Here is an 18,582-nt window from a genome sequence, read left to right as displayed (position 1 = left end):
AGACCCAATATATTCAGTTCTGTACATTTAGGGGTACAACAACAATGATAAGACTAACAAATGGCGAGGAAATAATAAATAGGGTGGAAACTTCAAAACTGACAGGTATTCCTATTGATGGGAATTTAAACTGGAAAAAGCACAGTTTTGGAACTCCTAAAACAACTTAGTTCAGCCACATCTGCACTTAGAATCATTGCAAATCTTGAGGAGAGACAAATCAGTAAGTTGACATATTTGGAATATTTTCATTCAATAATCTCATGTGGAACAATGTTCTGGAGTAACTCATCTTTAAAAATTTGTAGAAAGTCTTCATTGCTCAAAAACATGCTGTAAGAGTAATACGTGGTACTCGCCAATGATCACCTTGAAGATATCTGTTTAGGGAGTTGGGCATTCTGACTACTGTTCCACAGTATATTTATTTCCTCATGAAGTTTGTTGTAAATAATCTGCTGCTATTTAAAAGGATCTGTGATGTACATAATTACAATACCAGAAGGAAAAATGACATTCATTGCTCCACAATCAGGTTGTCTTTAGAACAAAATGTGGTGCACTGTGCTCCAACTAAAATTTTTGATAACCCACCTGGTGATATAAAATGTCTGACAGACAGCAAAGTAAAATTTGAAAACATAATGAAAAAGTTTTTCCTTGATAATTCCTTCCATTGTGCAGAATAATTTCTATTATTGTAATGTGTAAAAGGCAGTGGGCAGGAATTACTAACCCACAACTGTATATTAAACAAAACATCTTATAAATGTTCAGCACCTAATCATATTTACAAACTAGTTCATGATGTGAATGTAAAATGGCTTGTTCCACATCAATAACAATTTATCATGTAAAACGATCCATCGAACACGAAACTGACTAGTTAACTAACAGTGCTGGGAGCGATCTGTTGATTTAATGCAAAGAAATTTCTTCTTAAACCTAGATCACTAAATATTATTTATTTCATGATCAGCTCCTACTGTGAGGTTGTCAGTTCACAATGTTACATTGTACACCTGTGCCACTTCACTTCAGTGAACATATTTCGTGCTCTGTGTATTTTATATTTCATCTTGTTATTATTATTGACAAACCAGTGTGCTTATGCTGTATTAGTTCCTGGTTCATGACTGACTTGTATGCACTTTAAATTTATGAAGATCAGATGATGACAGCAAGCTCCTGTCAAGACTCCTCACCTTTAAATAAATAATATGTAGTGATCTTGGCTTCAGAAGAAATTTCTTTCCATTAAATAGAAATTCTTGTACAGGTTAGAAGGAGCTGTCAAAGAGAAACTTTTTTCATTTTGCTTTCAAATTTTACTGTGCTGCCTGCCAGACATTTTTATATTACTGGGTAAGTTATCAAAAATTTTAGTTGTAGCATTGTGCACCCCTTTTGTGTTAAAGGCAATCATAATGCAAAGTAACAAATGTAATTTATCCTTCTGGTATTGTAATTATGTACATCATTGTTCCTTTTGAACTGCAGCAGATCATATACAACAAACTTCATGAGGCAATAAATATACTGGGAAGCAGTAGTCAGAATACCTAACTCCTTAAACAGATGTCTACAAGATGATCATGGATGAGCACCACATACTATTCTTACAGCATATTTCTGAGCAAAGATGACTTTCTTTCTTAAAGATGAGTTACCTCAGAGAAGTATTCCATATGACGCTGTTGAATGAAGATATGCCAAATATGCCAACATACTGATTTGTCTGTCCACAAGATTTGCAATGATTCTAAGTGCAAATGTGGCTGAACAAAGTTGTTTTAGGAATTCAAAAATGTGCATTTTCCAGTTTCAATTCCCATCAATATGAACACCAAAGAATTTTGAAGTTTACACACTATTTACTATTTCTTTGCCATGTGTTACATTCACAATTGGTGGAGAAGAAAAACGGAGGGTGAGACCATTCACAGAAAACTAGACAACTATACTTTTAAGAACATTGTTTACCATTTCTTCTGGTTCTGTAAGTTTGCTTGATTGATCAGAATACCAGTGTCAGTTGCAAAAGAACCAATTCTGCTTGTATATTAGACAGAAGATTGTTTACATATACAGTAAAAGGAACAATAGATGACCTAAGATTGAGCCTTGGGGAACCCATATGTGATTTCTTCCCAGCCAGAATAATGGTCCTGGATTACATTGGTTGAATCACTAAGTGCAACTTTCTACACTCTTTTGGTTAGATATGACATTATCCATTGGCCGGCTGTACCAACAATACCCATAAAACTTTAATTTATCTAGGAGTTCACTGTGATTCACATAATTAAATGCCTTAGATCAGGGTTCAAAATTTATGGTCGCCAGCTGGCCATTGGTGACTGAAAATTGGCAGCTGGTGACCCACACTTACATGTAAATTTTATTTATTTTCTAAACACAATATCGGTAGATTCAGAATTTCACAGACAACATAAACTTGCGCACAACTCACATACTATAGCACTGTACGAGGGCAAGCCCAAAAGTAAGGTCTCCTATAATTTTTTTTATTTTTTATAAGTACAGAAATCTGTTTGTGTGGCAGTTGGTCACACTGCTATGAAGAGTGCTTCATACGCTGTGTGTAAACATGCGCATACCGTGCTGAAGTGCTCAGTCTTGGCTTGGCAGCCATTGAGAATGGAGCTCTCGTTGGATGTTACTGGCAAGTGCGAATTGCGCGCAGTTATTTGGTTTTTGAACACAAAGGGCACTGCACCGATTGAAATCCATTGCCAATTGACGGAAGTATATGGTGAGTCGTGCATGTTCGTAACTGGTGTAGAGAGTTCGCAGCTGGTTGGACCGAAATTCATGATGAACAAAGGAGTGGGAGACTGTCAATTTCTGAGGAGACAGCCCGCATCTCGTGGTCATGCGGTAGCGTTCTCGCTTCCCACGCCCGGGTTCCCGGGTTCGATTCCCGGCGGGGTCAGGGATTTTCTCTGCCTCGTGATGGCTGGGTGTTGTGTGCTGTCCTTAGGTTAGTTAGGTTTAAGTAGTTCTAAGTTCTAGGGGACTTATGACCACAGCAGTTGAGTCCCATAGTGCTCAGAGCCATTTTTTTCTGAGGAGACAGTGTTGAAGATTGAGAAAAGCAAGCATGAAGATCGGCGGATCACTCAGGACGATCTCTGCATGTTGGTTCCTGAGGTTTCCTGAAGCACTGCTCACAGAATTTTAACGGAAATTTTGAACTACTGGAAGGTGTGCGCAAAATGGGTGCCACGCATGCTGACTGAGGACCACATGCGGCAACGAGTTGATACTTCCTGTGCATTTCTTTAACGCCTTGCAGCTGAACAGGCAACTTTCTGGACACAATTGTCGTGGGTGACAAAACCTGGGCATACCACTTTACATCTGAGATCAAGCAACAATCATACCAGTTCATAGCTTTCTGAACAGCATGGCAGCGAGCTGGTATGACATGGGCATACAAAAACTGCCACAGCGTCTACAAAAATGCATCAACAAAATGCTGATTATGTTGAAAAATAGCTAAATGTTCAAGCTGTAAACTGATGTAAACCATTGCAGAAATAAACAGGTCTATGTACTTATAAAAAAAATAGGAGACCTTACTTTTGGGATTACCCTCGTATATACATCAGGCCATGTGTTTGCAGGAATGAGAAAGTTCTGGTTCATGAATCAAGAGAGCAGCACCACCCATTAAAAAAGATAGTAACAAATGGTATGGTAGTGCTTTCATGATATAGTGACATCCTCCAGTATTCAAGTTTTTTGATTACCTATATTCTATCATAAGTAAACATACATTATTTCTAAAAACGTATTATTGTGAGCAAGATAGATACGAAGCCCATGCCTACTACAGTAGCACAAGTTTATATGCCAATTAGCACCGCACATGACGAAGAGATTGATGAAATGTATGATGAGATAAAAGAAATTATTCAGATAGCGAAGGGAGACGAAAATTTAATAGTCATGGGTGACTGGAACTCGATATTAGGAAAAGGAAGAGATAGGTGAATATAGAATGGCAGTAAGGAATGAAAGAGGAAGCCACCTAAACCATAACTTAATCATAGCTAACACTTGGTTCAAGAATCATAAAAGAAGGTTGAATACATGGAAGAAGCCTGGAGATACTGGAAGGTCTCAGATAGATTATATAATGGTAAGACAGATTCGGGAAGCAGGTTTTAAATTGAAGACATTTCCAGGGTCAGATGTGGACTCTGACTACAATCTATTGGTTATGAACTGTAGATTAAAACTGAAGAAACTGCAAAAAGGTGGGAATTTTAGAAGACGGGACCTGGATAAATTGAAAGAAACAGAAGTTGTAGAGAGCTTCAGGGAGAGCATTAGGGAACGATTGACAAGAATGGGGGAAAGAAATACAGTAGAAGAAGAATGGGTAGCTTTGAGAGACGAAATAGTGAAGGTAGCAGACGATCAAGTGCGTAAAAAGACGAGAGTTAATAGAAATCCTTGGGTAACAGAAGAGGTATTGAATTTAATTGATGAAAGGAGAAAATATAAAAATGCAGTAAATGAAGCAGGCAGAAAGGAATATAAAACGTCTCAAAAATGAGATCGACAGGAATTGCAAAATGGCTAAGTAGGAATAGCTAGAGGACAAATGTAAGGATGTAGAGGCGCATATCACTAGGGGTAAGATAGATACTGCCTACAGGAAAATTAAAGAGACCTTGGAGAAAAGAGAACCACTTGCATAAATATCAAGAGCTCAGATGGAAACCCAGTCCTAAGCAAAGAAGGGAAAGCAGAAAGATGGAAGGAGTATATAGAGGGTCTATACAAGGGCGATGTTTTTGAGGACAATATTATAGAAATGGAAGATAATGTAGATAAAGATGAAATAGGAGATATGATACTGCGTGAAGAGTTTGACAGAGCACTGAAAGACCTAAGTCGAAACAAGGCCCCGGGAGTAAACAACATTCCATTAGAACTACTGACAGCCTTGAGAGAGCCAGGCCTAACAAAACTCTACCATCTAGTGAGCAAGGTGTATGAGACAGGCGAAATACCCTCAGACTTCAAGATGAATATAATAATTCCAACCCCAAAGAAAGCAGGTGTTGACACATGTGAAAATCACCGAACTATCAGTTTGATAAGCCACGGCTGCAAAATACTAACATGGATTCTTTACAGATGAATGGAAAAACTGGTAGAAGATGACCTCGGGGAAGATCAGTTTGGATTCCGTAGAAATGTTGGAACACGTGAGCCAATACTGACCCTACAACTTAGAAAATAGATTAAAGAAAGGCAAACCTACGTTTCAAGAATTTGTAGACTTAGAGAAAGCTTTTGACAATGTTGACTGGAATACTCTCTTTCAAATTCTGAAGGTGGCAGGGGTCAAATACAGGGAGCGAAAGGCTATTTACAATTTGTACAGAAACCAGATGGCAGTTATAAGAGTCAAGGGGCATGAAAGGGAAGCAGCGGTTGGGAAGGGAGTGAGACAGGGTTGTAGCCTATCCCCGATGTTATTCAATATGTATATTGAGCAAGCAGTAATGGAAACAAAAGAAAAATTTGGAGTAGGAATTAGAATCCATGGAGAAGAAATAAAAACTTTGAACTTCGTCGATGACATTGTATTTCTGTCAGAGACAGCAAAGGACTTGGATGAGCAGCTGAACGGAATGGACAGTGTCTTCAAAGGAGGATATAAGATTATCATCAACAAAAGCAAAACGAGGATAAAGGAATGTAGTTGAATTAAATTGGTGATGCTGCGGGAATTAGACTTGGAAATGAGACACTTAAAGTAGTAAATGAGTTTTACTATTTGGGGAGCAAAATAACTGATGATGGTCAAAGTAGAGAGGATATCAAATGTAGACTGGCAATGGCAAGGAAAGTGTTTCTGAAGAAGAGAATTTGTTAACATCGAGTATAGATTTAAGTGTCTGGAAGTCGTTTCTGAAAGTATTTGTATGGAGTGTAGCCATGTATGGAAGTGAAACGGGGATGATAAATAGTTTAGACAAGAAGAGAATAGAAGCTTTCAAAATGTGGTGCTACAGAAGAATGCTGAAGATTAGATGGATAGATCACATAACTAATGAGGAGGTATTGAACAGAATTGGAGAGAAGAGAAATTTGTGGCACAACTTGACTAGAAGAAGGGATTGGTTGGTAGGGCATATTCTGAGGCATCAAGGGATCACCAATTTAGTATTGGACGGCAGTGTGGAGGGTAAAAATCGTAGAGGGAGAACAAGAGATGAATACACTAAACAGATTCAGAAGGATGTAGGTTGCAGTAGGTACTGGGAAATGAAGAACCTTGCACAGGATAGAGTAGCATGGAGAGCTGCATCAAACCAGTCTCTGAACTGAAGACCACAACAACAACAACAACAACATTTCTAATTTTGTGGAAAATTAATTATTACCATTGAAAAGAGGCAAACAAATATATCATAGTTTTTTAAGTATAATAAATCAAATGAAACATGTGCAGCTGGTGACAAAAGTGTGAAGGACAATGTCAATGCTCTCCGTGTGCAGGAAAATAAAATTGTGATTTGTGAGGCAGACTCAGCCAGTAGTAATGGTGTTCAGCTTATATTATCTTCCTTCTCCGCTCAAAGGAAAGTTGATAGTACCACATCACCATTCCCAACTAAAAGAAAATTTAATAAAGACTAGTTAAGCCATTTTTGAGTGGCTACTGTACAATGATACAACAAAGCTTGCATCTTGCAAATTTTGTTAATAAGTGCAAGCTAGTAACATGGACCAAAATGGATGAAAAAGTTTTCTGCACCTTGTAAAGGAGAGTCTTTTGTTCTGCATACTCAGAATAAAGTGCACTCTGAAAATGTTGCTTGTGTAAAGGTAAAAGAATGATCAACAGAAATATCACTGGCCATATGCATTTAAAAATAATGGACAGTCATATGTTTTCCTGTCTTACAAATGTGTTTAATGTAACATGTAGCATTTTCTTTGGTATAGCTAAACATGAGAAGCCATTAAAAAACGTTGTGCACAGAGTTCCCATCAGCATAAATAACAACATGCAAGGGCAGTGGAAACTATGTGCTTGGTGGAAAAACCTTAGAAAATGCATGTGAAACAACAATAGTGAAAGAAATATGCATGTTACCTCAACACAAACAAAGGAGAATACACTAATACATAAAAAAAACTACGACAAGCTGTACATTGTGTAGTAGATCTAAAGCAACCAACAAAAACAATTAACAGCTTCATGTAAGAAAGAAAATAAACAAATAAACCCATTGAAGATAGCACAAAAAGGTCTCAAACAAGTCTGGTTAAGACAAAACCAGAAAACTGTCTCTTGCATAAGGTGGGATTCCCCTCCAGTCTAGCGACACTGAGGGAGGTAGTATCGTAGTTATGACAATGGGCTTGCATTTGGAAGGAATTAGGTTCAACTCCTCTTCTGATGATACCTGTTTAGATTTTTCACATCATCTCTAAATCTCTTGTGGTGAATGGTGGGATGGTTTTCTTGGAAATGAAAAGGCTAATTTTCTTCTCCATTTTTGCCTAATTAGAGACAGTGCTCCACATCTAATGACAGGAAGTTAAACCCTAATTTTCCTTCCTTTCTAGTTATATGTGAGCTTGGATTACAGAGTACAGAGCAGCACCTAGAATTATGAAACTTCCTGGCAGATTAAAACTGTGTGCCGGACCAAGACTTGAACTCGGGACCTTTGCCTTTCGTGGGCAAGTGCTCATGACCCGCACTCATAGCTTCAATTCTGCCAGTACCTCATCTCCTACCTTCCAAACTTGACAGAAGCTCTTCTGCGAACCTTACAGAACTAGCACTCTTGGAAGAAAGGATATTGCAGAGACATGGCTTAGCCACAGCCTGGGGGATGTTTCCAGAATGAGATTTTCACTCTGCAGCAGAGTGTGTGCTGATATGAAACTTCCTGGCAGATTAAAACTGTGTACCGGACTGAGACTCAAACTTGGAACCTTTGCCTTTCGCGGGCAAGTGCTCTACCAACAGTACTGTATCCGTAGCTCACTTCTGCAGTGAAACTGTGAATCTCCACATCTGTACGTGAACGGCAGTTCACTGTGTTCTGCTGCAGTCTTAGTAGAACTACATTGTCACATTATGTGGATCCTTTATTGAGCTGTGAAAATGTGGGATATGATGAACTGTCTAGAAATGTCACAAGAGTGAAGAAAGATGCCAGAAATGCTAGTGTCAGGCACACCTCGGACAGCCTAGGGAACCAGCATAGCTAATCATTGCTTTCAATACAGGACACATGACAAGATTAAGATTTCTATTTCTGCTTGCTCTCTTTAGAATTGTCTTATTAATAAAACACTAAATCATTGCACTAAGGTAATCTTAAATAGAGATCTGGGTTTCTTGCATCAAGGACTTGCCTTATGAAATCAGTTAGCTTGGGTTCCCACAAGATGTGCAGAGATTATTGGTTTAATAGCTTTAATCTGCCAGGAAGTTTATAATTAGTGCACTCTTTGCAGCAGAGAAATAATTTGCTCTGGAAATAATACACAACATAAAATCTTGTAGTCTTATGTGTATCCTAGGTATCTGCTATTCTTTGACAGTTATCAGACAGGTCACACACTGTTTATTTACAGCTGCTTGCTTTATTTGTAACTACTCATTATAAATGGGAAGCAACAGCTTGTTTTATGAATAGCAGCTTTGTTAATTTATAACAGAATAGATGAATACAGCCTGAAGAATTAGTTTCTAACAGCTACTTCTCTCTGCTAACGTATGCCTGGACTCATTCCTCTTTACTATAAGTTCTTCATGAGACAAACTCTGGTATACAAATAAATAAGCAAATAAAACAATGAATTTGATGATGGAACCAGATCCAGTAGTGAAGCAGATCTTGACCCATCACTGCTAGTTTGCAACAGCATCATTTGTGCAACTGGTGTCATACAGGGGCTGCAAACAACACCAGTGGCAGAGCGGCAGATAGATGTCTTGTTACTACAAACGCATCTTATATGTCATGTTACCACAAATGCACCAAAGAAATTACTATTGCTATTTCTGGCAGATACATGTCCTGTTACCAAAATGCATCTTATATGTCCTATTACCATAAATGCGATAGAAATTGCCACTCCTGTTCCCGACATGCACAGCCCCAATCTAGTGCCAGAAAGTGGTTGGTAAGCTGTGGCCGGATTTAGAGCAGTTTTGTGAGAAAGGCCGTATGTGGTAAATTGCTGAAGAGACAACCCATTTTCCAAACAAACAAGTTTTGATACAGGACATGCTCCTCCTACTCAAGCACTGGTCTCTATTTTTTTGAGGTCCAGGCAGTCACAGAGAGATGAGAAGGGGCTGCTAATTGAAGGTAGATAGAAACAGGCAAGTAGTGTCACAGAGGGGTGTAACACTCCTTCACACCTAACTCTATGTAAGTTGTGTGAGCTGTTGTTTTATTTGATTGTGTTATGAATGATTAATTTGGGAAATTGGATCCAAAGTTAATTGTTGTTCTCTTAAACATACCATAATTAGTTTACAATACAGACTGGACTGTAAATCATTTGTGTCAGGTCAAACAAATCTGTAACTACATATTTACCAAGGTAACATTGTGGTAACCAGTCCCCTTCAGACATAATTTTTAATGAGTAAAGAAATTGTAAAAATTTAACCCAAAATTTTTATTACTAAATAACTATTTATGTAAATAAATAACTATTTGCATTAATAAATAACTATTTGCATTAATGAAGAATGAATGCTTTCCTCTTCAGGTTATTTTTGGTTATTTCTCTCTAGATGACAGATTACATTAATTGCTGCCATGTCTAGGATATTGTAAATGACAAGCATTGACCATCTCCTGCAAGCAAGCTTAGTTGAATATTTATGAGTTATTTGATAAACAATGTCCACATGCATATGGTTTCTTCTTCACTCACTGTTACTTCAGAATCAAGTGTGCTGAGAACAGTGACATCCTTGTCTGTCTTCCCTTGTACGCTGTAAGGGTGGACTCTGTCTTATCAGTCTCTTTCCTGATGACAGTGGAATGTAAGTCAGAATTGTTATTCTCCATGCAATTGGGGATTTCTCAGTGAATCATTTTCACTGTACCCACTGACAACATGTTCTTCTGTTGAAGTTTGTTAGCTACCAGAAGAAGGTATGTGAAGAAGCTGTCTAATTTCATATTCCTTCCTTATGATAGAAATGGCTTTAAGAAGTGAAGAATGACACATTCCCAAAGGCTGGTTGTCTGGTTGGTGTTCATACTTACTAAGACAAGGGACGGCATTGTAAATGTACTTAGATGCCACTTTTGCAGCTATCCAAACCTTGAGCTCATATTTGTCAGGTTTGTTTGGTATAAACTGAGAAAACTCGCACGTTGCTTTCCTTGGAAGTAATTGCTCGTGAGGACATCGTCTTACTGTAGCACTGACCATCGGGAAGAAAGATTTGCGTGAAGCTGAGGGCTGTGCTGGTAGTAGCTTAGCTGCTGGCAGGTCTCCCACACTGGACAGTTCTCAGTGGATGAACCAGATGAAGCATGTTCCAAAATGCTCCATCTCTTCTCACAGCCATTTCCATAGTTGTTGACCCAACACCTTAGAGACCCAACGAAGATGTGATGCAATGTGTGCCGAACGGTGTGTGGCACATAGGAAGATGTGTCATGAATGTTGCCTCAGGGGTAGTGGATGATCTCTCTGAGGAATTAACTTTACACTGGCATGGGACTCTGCTGGTGTTCACCTAATTTGCCACAATTCTCATGGGACCAAAATGGAGAAGACAAATATCAGTTTAATAACTGAGGGCTTTATGATACCTCAAATGCTTAAATGTAAGGTCTGAAACCAATGGAAGCTGTTTCTGCAACCAGATTCGGTAACAGACCAGTCCAAGAAGTGGAATACAACAATGACAAGTTGGACCAGTTCAAGGTCAAACCCTTATCTGGGGCTCAGATGAGGAAATTTCTTTGAGAACAAAAAGAAAAGTAAAGAATGGCTTCCTAGAAACAAATGAAGGGAATTAAAAGACATTGAACCTAAGATTCCCAAAAATTGATGTTTCAGAGTGAAGGGGTCAACAGATCCCTTATACTTAAAAGAAAGGGAACAAGAGAATAAATGAAGAGCCAATTACACTTCCAAGGATAACCAGACCCAGAAAAAGCCGAAACAGACGTACAGTATTCTGTTTTTAGAATGGGAGTTATCCAACAAGGATATCCACTTGTCAACGTCACCTCACAGCAGGAGGAGATAGTTAAGATAGCTCTCTTTATAAAGACTGAGGAAGACAGAACTGTAAGTTCCAAATTCAGGGCCCGCATCTCGTGGTCGTGCGGTAGCGTTCTCGCTTCCCATGCCCGGGTTCCCGGGTTCGATTCCCGGCGGGGTCAGGGATTTTCTCTGCCTCGTGATGGCTGGGTGTTGTGTGCTGTCCTTAGGTTAGTTAGGTTTAAGTAGTTCTAAGTTCTAGGGGACTTATGACCACAGCAGTTGAGTCCCATAGTGCTCAGAGCCATTTTCCAAATTCAGGAGAGTCTGTCTGGACAAAGTTCCTCTAATCTTTATCTGTGAGAGGATGACAACAATAGATTGGTTTAAGGACATGGCACCAAAGATCTCCATGGAAGGAGATGAAGCTGCTACTCTAGACAGCATTGGAACCCTCAAGTACATGAAGATATCTGTTTGTCTACTGAAACTTCTTAAGGATGTTCCTCCAAAGATCCTATTTGAGGAAGTATGGATTCAGAACCAGAAAGTCTCAACAGGTGACTGGAGAGTAATCAACCAGAAAGCTGCATCTGATAGTGGAACCCTTGGGGCAAAAGTCGGTGAGGAATCTGAGAGAAGGCAATGTTAGAGCATGACTAAAACTGTATTTATGGTGCTAGCATGTTACTGTCAAGGTAATTAAGAACTTCAGAAGCGACAATGGTAGCTGGAACACAGTTAGAGGGCAATTGCCAACTTTAGTTACTGTCTGGGAAGACCAGAGAGGGACATGGTCCCGATCCAGAAACCCTCTCTGGTGTTCCCAGATTTTCTTCTACATTCAATAATGTCATGTCATCTACATATAGTATATTTGATCCTTCTACTGACCTGAATATTATTTAGAAATAGGCTGAACAGAAGTGGGCCAAGTGTTGAGACCCTTGAGGTACACCATACCAAATGTCCCCAATTTCAGAACTGCATCCAGATTCTGTTTTCAGAACTGCATCCAGATTCTGTAGTCATACACTGCTTTCTGTTATTGACATATGATTTTATCCATTGCAGTGCATGACCACACATAACATATCTTTTAAGATTTTCAATTAGTGCTGTATGCATGATTGTGTCAAAAGCTTTAGACAAATCTAGAAACACTGCAAAAAACACTCATAGCACTTTCCAGTGACAGTACAGGTAACAGCACCGGAAGCACCTGTCTCTTCAAAAGAATATGGCCCTATGATAAATGATGATGTAAACCCGCACCACACAGTGACCTTTTCAGTATGAAGTGGTACTGGTTGACTTTTTTGTGGATTTTCTGTTGCCCATATTTGACAATTCTGTGTATTGACATGTCCTGTCAGATGAAAATGGGCTTCATCTCTCCAGAAAATCTTCCACGGCTAATCATTGGCCACTTCTATGCGAGCAAGAAATTCTAAAGCAAAGGTCTGTCTTGCTGACATGTCATCAGGAAGCAACTTTTACACATGGGTAATTTTGAATGAATGCCAAAGAAGAAAGTTTTGTAGGATTTTATGCACCGTGCTCACAGGTATGTCCAATGTTTGGGCAATTCTCCGTGCACTACACGTTTGCACCCCACCACTCGTCTGCTCCTGCGTTGCTGTGGCCACTGCTTCCACTGAAGTCGAATCAATTCGTTTTCTCCCTCTACCAGGTTGCACACCAAAAGAACCCGTCTTTTTGAATTTAAGCGGACCACCGCCTTTTTTCAGACCCTTCAGTGTCCGAAATTTCTGAGGAAGGATGTATGCACAGTCATCATTGCTGTAATACAGCTTTAGAAGCAGAGTGCGATCCTGCATCGAAACAGTCATGGCGAACGCCACACACAAAAGGAGGAAAAGCCGTGTACCCAGCATGTTTATACCAACTTCAATGGGTCGTGCGCATGACAGGTTTTTCCATTTACATATTCTGACACATACAGCGCCATCTACTGATCAATTTTCACACTATTTTTCTTCTTCTGCCATATGTTTTTCCCCTTCTCCGATAATATCCTGTTACAAATTGACATCATTCTGACCAGTGGTGATATTTCTACAGCGTTTTCGAAAGTTAAACTTTAATTATAATCACCCTGTCTGTGTGTGTGTGTGTGTGTGTATGTGTGTCATATATATGATGATCAGAGGTCACTGTTTGCAGAACTTTTGCTTTACTATTTCCAATATTAGTGATAACATTATCAGTGATGACCTGACTCTGGTATGTTACCCTCTAGATGCAATTATTACTGTTTTCGTATTACACTGTAGTAGGGTTTCTTTAAATGCTTGTTTTGGTTTTGACTCTCTATCCATATCTATGTTGTAGTCTCCACATATTACAACATCCTTAATTTTAAACTTCATAAAATTTTTTACAGTTTTTTTTCAGAAATGTTGCAACATTACCACTTAGAACCATGTACATAGGAAATTCTTAGTTCTTCACTCTTCATGCCAGTAATTTCAAAATATTTTTAATGTATGCTGGAAGATTTATACATTTACAGTATTCAGTGTCTTGAAGATTACCAACTTTCGTCTTTTACATGCCAAGACCTTATGTTTTGATCTACAGAAATAATCATAAGACATAATACTTCTGGTCATTTTTTGTTCAGGGATACTTCTACTTCTAGTTTTTTGTTGCCTAGGTATTGAATGTTTGCACAAGACTTCTAATAGCATTTTCTTTTTGATGACTCCTGGGTTGTTGAAAATCTGTTCTAGTTGGAGGTGATCACATTGTATTTGTTATTATGTATTTTACCCCTCTCCTGTTTCCTTGACTGAGGCTTAAAAAATCTTTTGGTAACTGCTTGCATTCTCTGCAAAGTCCATGTTGGTTTCCTTTCTTTTTGTGCACTTTTGAAGCTGCTGATTCTGCTTTGGTGTATTTAATATTCTTTTTGTGGTGTTGTGTGTGATGGTTAATTTATTACATTTAATGCAGCTACAGATGGTTCTTGCGTTAACACATGGTGATCTCACTATTTTTTACAGTGTGATGGTTGTGACATCTTCCTGTTTTTTTTGATTTTGTAAGAGATTTTCTTCTTCTGTCACTATTGTTATTTTGCATCACTGTGGCCTGCATTTTGGTTGTCATAGCCTACTGCAATTTGCTGGATAGCATCTTTCTTTTTCTTTCTTTTATATCCAGTCCTTGCCATGTGAAATTACATCGGCTATGGTGACGTGGTTGTATTGTTCAGCTGGTTTTACACTATGTTTGTTCAGTTGATATATGACATATTTGCCTCTGTCGTGCTGGTATGGAATTGTACACAGTATCCCCTTATGTGTATTGAGTTTCTGATTACCTTATTTCCAATGTTTCTGACTGTATCTGTCTTCTACCAATTTCTACTGCCATTTGCTCCAGCAAATACTACTAGTCCATCTTCTTTTCCCACGTATTTGTTTTTGTTATGACTATCTCTCATAACTTCATTAAATAGCGCACCTGCCATGACAGAAGACGTTAGAGGGAGCAGTAACTCATTTAAAATACATATGCATACTTTTTCGGATTTTAGTCAATTAACATGAGAACGTTAGTTTCTTGCACTTCTGCATTACAGTGATTCCTGGTGTCGTTCCCTGTTAATTCCATTCGTGTTTGTACTGTATTACGTTTACTGGTGCATCTAATGTATCATATCCATCGGAACATTTAGCAGTGTCGCTGTTGTGTGTTTTCTAATCTTGCAAATGTGGCCCACTGTTTTGGATACTAAGACGAATCGATGCACACTCTTAAGTGACCAAATGTATCTTAAGTTTGAGGTTGAAATGGGTGCTAAATCCAGTAGATATAGAGGAAATTTTATATGAAACGATGTTTGCCAGCATTACCTTATGCTTGCAAAACTGTCCAGCCAACATGGACTGCACAAACAGAAATGTACATCGATGCAACAATTATCTGTAATTGCAAAGGAAACATGTAAGAAGGCTGTTCCACAGTTTTCGCCTTTCAGATGTTAAAATAGCTTCAAGAGCAGGCCACACAGCGTTAGTAGGCGCTATGTGCTATTTATATTTTCAATTCGTCTTTCTGCATACCGTATCAAATTTGAGATTCAATTTTTCCAAGTGTATTTTAATGCACTTCATTTAAAAGACAGTTGCAATAGTGTCTACCACTTTCGGGACGGTCAAGGGAGGATTCGCCGTGGCATTGCTTTCTTTATTAATTTGAAAACATCTTCAACATAGAAAAGTACGTTACATATAAGCAACGAAATGTTCGCCATATAAGCAACGAAATGTTCGTCAATTTCACGAAATAATCACAAAACTTAAAAAAAGTTTCATGTAAATTATCTTCTTACGTAACTGCAAATTGTGTTTGCCGATATTAGAGCTCTACCTGCCTCTAGAAATCTGAGTTACTCCTAATTTCTCGTTGAGTAAGATTGCCTCTCTCATTAACATACTTTGCTCCTCTACTTTATGTTGTAGCAAAATTAATAATTTTTCGTACGATGCAGAGCTCATCCGAAAATGTTTCGGTTCTATGGTTCAGGTTACAGTCAATGAATTAACGTGTGAAAAGTCGCACTTTGTTTCACTCTCTTCCATTGTTTCTTACCACTTGTAGCTAATACAGTCGTGGCACACATTCTTCCTTTGAGCGTTCAGTACCATGCGGTAACACTGTAGGCTAAAATCACTTTGCCAGCTGACAATAATTTGATAGTGTGAGGGTGGGTTAAAGGGAATGAAGGTTTGGTAAACTAATATTGTCAATAGACAGTGAAAACGTGCAGGCCCCTTTAGCTGCTTACACAAATTATTTGATTACTTTGATTCAAAGAACCTGGGAGCTACTAGCTGCCAGGTCCTTGCAAACAAGTAATTTGTCAAACTTCACTAGTTTGTCAAATTATTTAACACTGTTACTTTGGCGTGTTTGAGAAGAACTTTGATTGACGACCGAGTTGAGAAGACGTTGAAGGTTGTTTGTACTCATGTTTCGTCGCAAATTTTTCACGCGAAAAATTATATATGTATAAAAGCAAAAGGGCACTGGCAAGCCTAAAAATTCTGAATGTGTCGCGTCTTTCCCCACCATGTATTGCACACGAAAACATTCAGAATAAAATAAATGCTCTATGCACAATAAACAAGCACGAATGCAATAAAATAAAAAAAGCAAAAAACAAGACTTTTCACTTGTTCTAAGGACTATGCATATGTTATCACGTTGTGGTTTGATTAACTTTCATTTGATTTTCATGGTTTATATTTATCTCTCAGTTTCAACCATTCTTGCACCATCAGCTTGTTTTCTTTTATTCTTTCAAGATAATGCTAAAGTCAATACGAGAAATGCTTTGTCTGCATGTAGCTATCCCCAGTAGCGTCAAAATACTTTGCGATAGCTGATTCGGAAGTGAGGTTAAATTTGACAAACTTTGTTGGTATATCTATGCACGTTTTACAAATCCGTGTATACGGAACAGCGAGTTTGACAGACAAGTTAAATCGTTTTCAGGGGCTTCAGTAGAAAATATTATAAACAATGTCATCTTCTGTGACTACGATATGAAAGTTGGATTTTTCTAAATCGGTAATATTGCTGTCTTGCACTCAAATGGTTCCCCAGTGAGTAGAACGGAACTAAAGGCGTCTATCACCTGAAAAAAGACTTGCATACCTTTCAGTTTGATAAATATGACAACAGTTTCTCTCATGGCCGATGTCACTTGTCAGCGCCATGGTAAACGAAATGCTTACAACAATACCAATTATATGCAATTGTTACCATTAATTCTGTAAACATTTTCGAACAATAAAACTATGTCGAGGTTAAATGCAAATAAAGATATAAAATTAGTTACCTGATTTTCGATTGCACCAATTGCGGCTTCCTCTTCTAGCTGGTTATCTAAAAATGAAAGTTCATTAAAGTACCACAACTTGGGGACATATATTTTTCCCGGAGAAGACGCAGATTGCTTCGATTTTCTTATTTTATTGCTCTCCCGGTTGTATGTTGTGCGTAAGATATTTATTTTCCTTTTAACATCCTCCCGGGTAATATAAGGCTGAGAAAGACGCAACACTTCTGCTATTTTGTTAATTGCCAGGGCTCTTTTCTTTTTATCCCGATATCCTGCTGATCCTATTTTCCACAATTCTGGAAACTCACGATACAGAGAGATAAATTGCAGCAAAAACTCTTTTTCGGTAAACAAGCGCGACGAAACGTCAACACAAACAACTTCAGACATCTTCGAAGACCGGCAAGCAACTGGCTCTTGTTTGACAAACGCATGCGTAAATAGTCTGTTTGACAAATCCAAAGACGTAAGGTTAAATCGGGCGTCTCTTAAAATTTCTCTCGAATATGTCATAGTCTATGTTTGACAAACGTGTCGAACCACACAGTAGGCTTACAAATAGTTTGACAAACTCGTGAAATTTGACAAATTGTCTGATGGTTTACACGGGCGTAAAATACAGGCGACTTTGTCCTGTATTATAACCCAAGCCACGAACCAAGGCAAAGATATAAGGCAGTGTAAATCAGCTTATTATTTAGTAATTCTATGGCCTAGAAACAGAGTAATAAATATCCTAACCTCATTGCCTGGGAACTGTGTATGACGTGAACTTTGGGTATCTTGTTTGTATGTATGCAACAATGTTTCGATTTAAATTGAGAAGTAACGGTGGAATAATTTTGAGATTGTTAAACAGCAGAAAGTTGTCAGTGCTTTCAAGAAAGGATGGATGTGGATCATGGCAGTGTACGTGTTGTGTTACAAATTTCCAGTCAAACAGAACTCACTTTATGAGTATACATCCTTCCATGAAATTAATTGACCGGCACATGTCAGTGCAACCGTTAGCGAAAGTGGAAGCAAAGATTTTTCTCTCGTTTACTTGCAAGAAATGTAACACCAGAAACGCGAAAACAATATCTAAAGTTGCATATGAGAAAGGAGTTGTGATAGTACGCTGTGAGGGTTGTAACAGTAATCATTTGATTGCAGACAATCTAGGTTGGTTTCCCGATTTAGAAGGTAAAAAAAATGTAGAAGAAATACTTGCAGCCAAGGGTGAAAAGGTTATGAAAATTGACAGCGACTCATTTGAAGTTGTGGTGAAAGAAGTAGAAAAAGAGTGCAGCCAGCTTATGGAAAAGGAAAGAACCGATATGTAGTTATGAACATCAGAATTATTTGAAATACTCGCACCAGTGACCAACGTTTCAGAGTCTGATGCCACAGTAATACATCTCTCGTTGCCGGTAAGTGTATTTCACAGTGTGCTCTATATATTCAGGTAT

General features: G+C 38.4%; 1 protein-coding gene and 1 long non-coding RNA gene across 2 annotated transcripts in view; one reads left to right on the top strand and one right to left on the bottom strand.

Moving 5' to 3' along the window:
* Positions 1 to 17,527, bottom strand: part of LOC126194822 (uncharacterized) — a 155,583-nt gene extending 138,056 nt beyond the window's left edge. The window contains exon 1 of the mRNA XM_049933149.1: positions 17,129 to 17,527. Within this exon, the coding sequence (XP_049789106.1) occupies positions 17,129 to 17,521 (393 nt within the window). The 5' untranslated portion in view covers positions 17,522 to 17,527. The remainder of the gene's footprint in view (positions 1 to 17,128) is intronic.
* Positions 17,528 to 18,480: 953 nt separating this feature from the next.
* LOC126194823 (uncharacterized) overlaps positions 18,481 to 18,582 on the top strand; it is a 30,855-nt gene continuing 30,753 nt past the window's right edge. Inside the window, exon 1 of the long non-coding RNA XR_007538508.1 lies at positions 18,481 to 18,543. This is a non-coding gene — a long non-coding RNA (uncharacterized LOC126194823). The remainder of the gene's footprint in view (positions 18,544 to 18,582) is intronic.

Source organism: Schistocerca nitens, chromosome 7 (genome assembly GCF_023898315.1).
Source record: "Schistocerca nitens isolate TAMUIC-IGC-003100 chromosome 7, iqSchNite1.1, whole genome shotgun sequence".
NCBI classification, from domain to species: domain Eukaryota; kingdom Metazoa; phylum Arthropoda; class Insecta; order Orthoptera; family Acrididae; genus Schistocerca; species Schistocerca nitens.
This window is presented reverse-complemented; position numbering and strand designations above follow the sequence as displayed.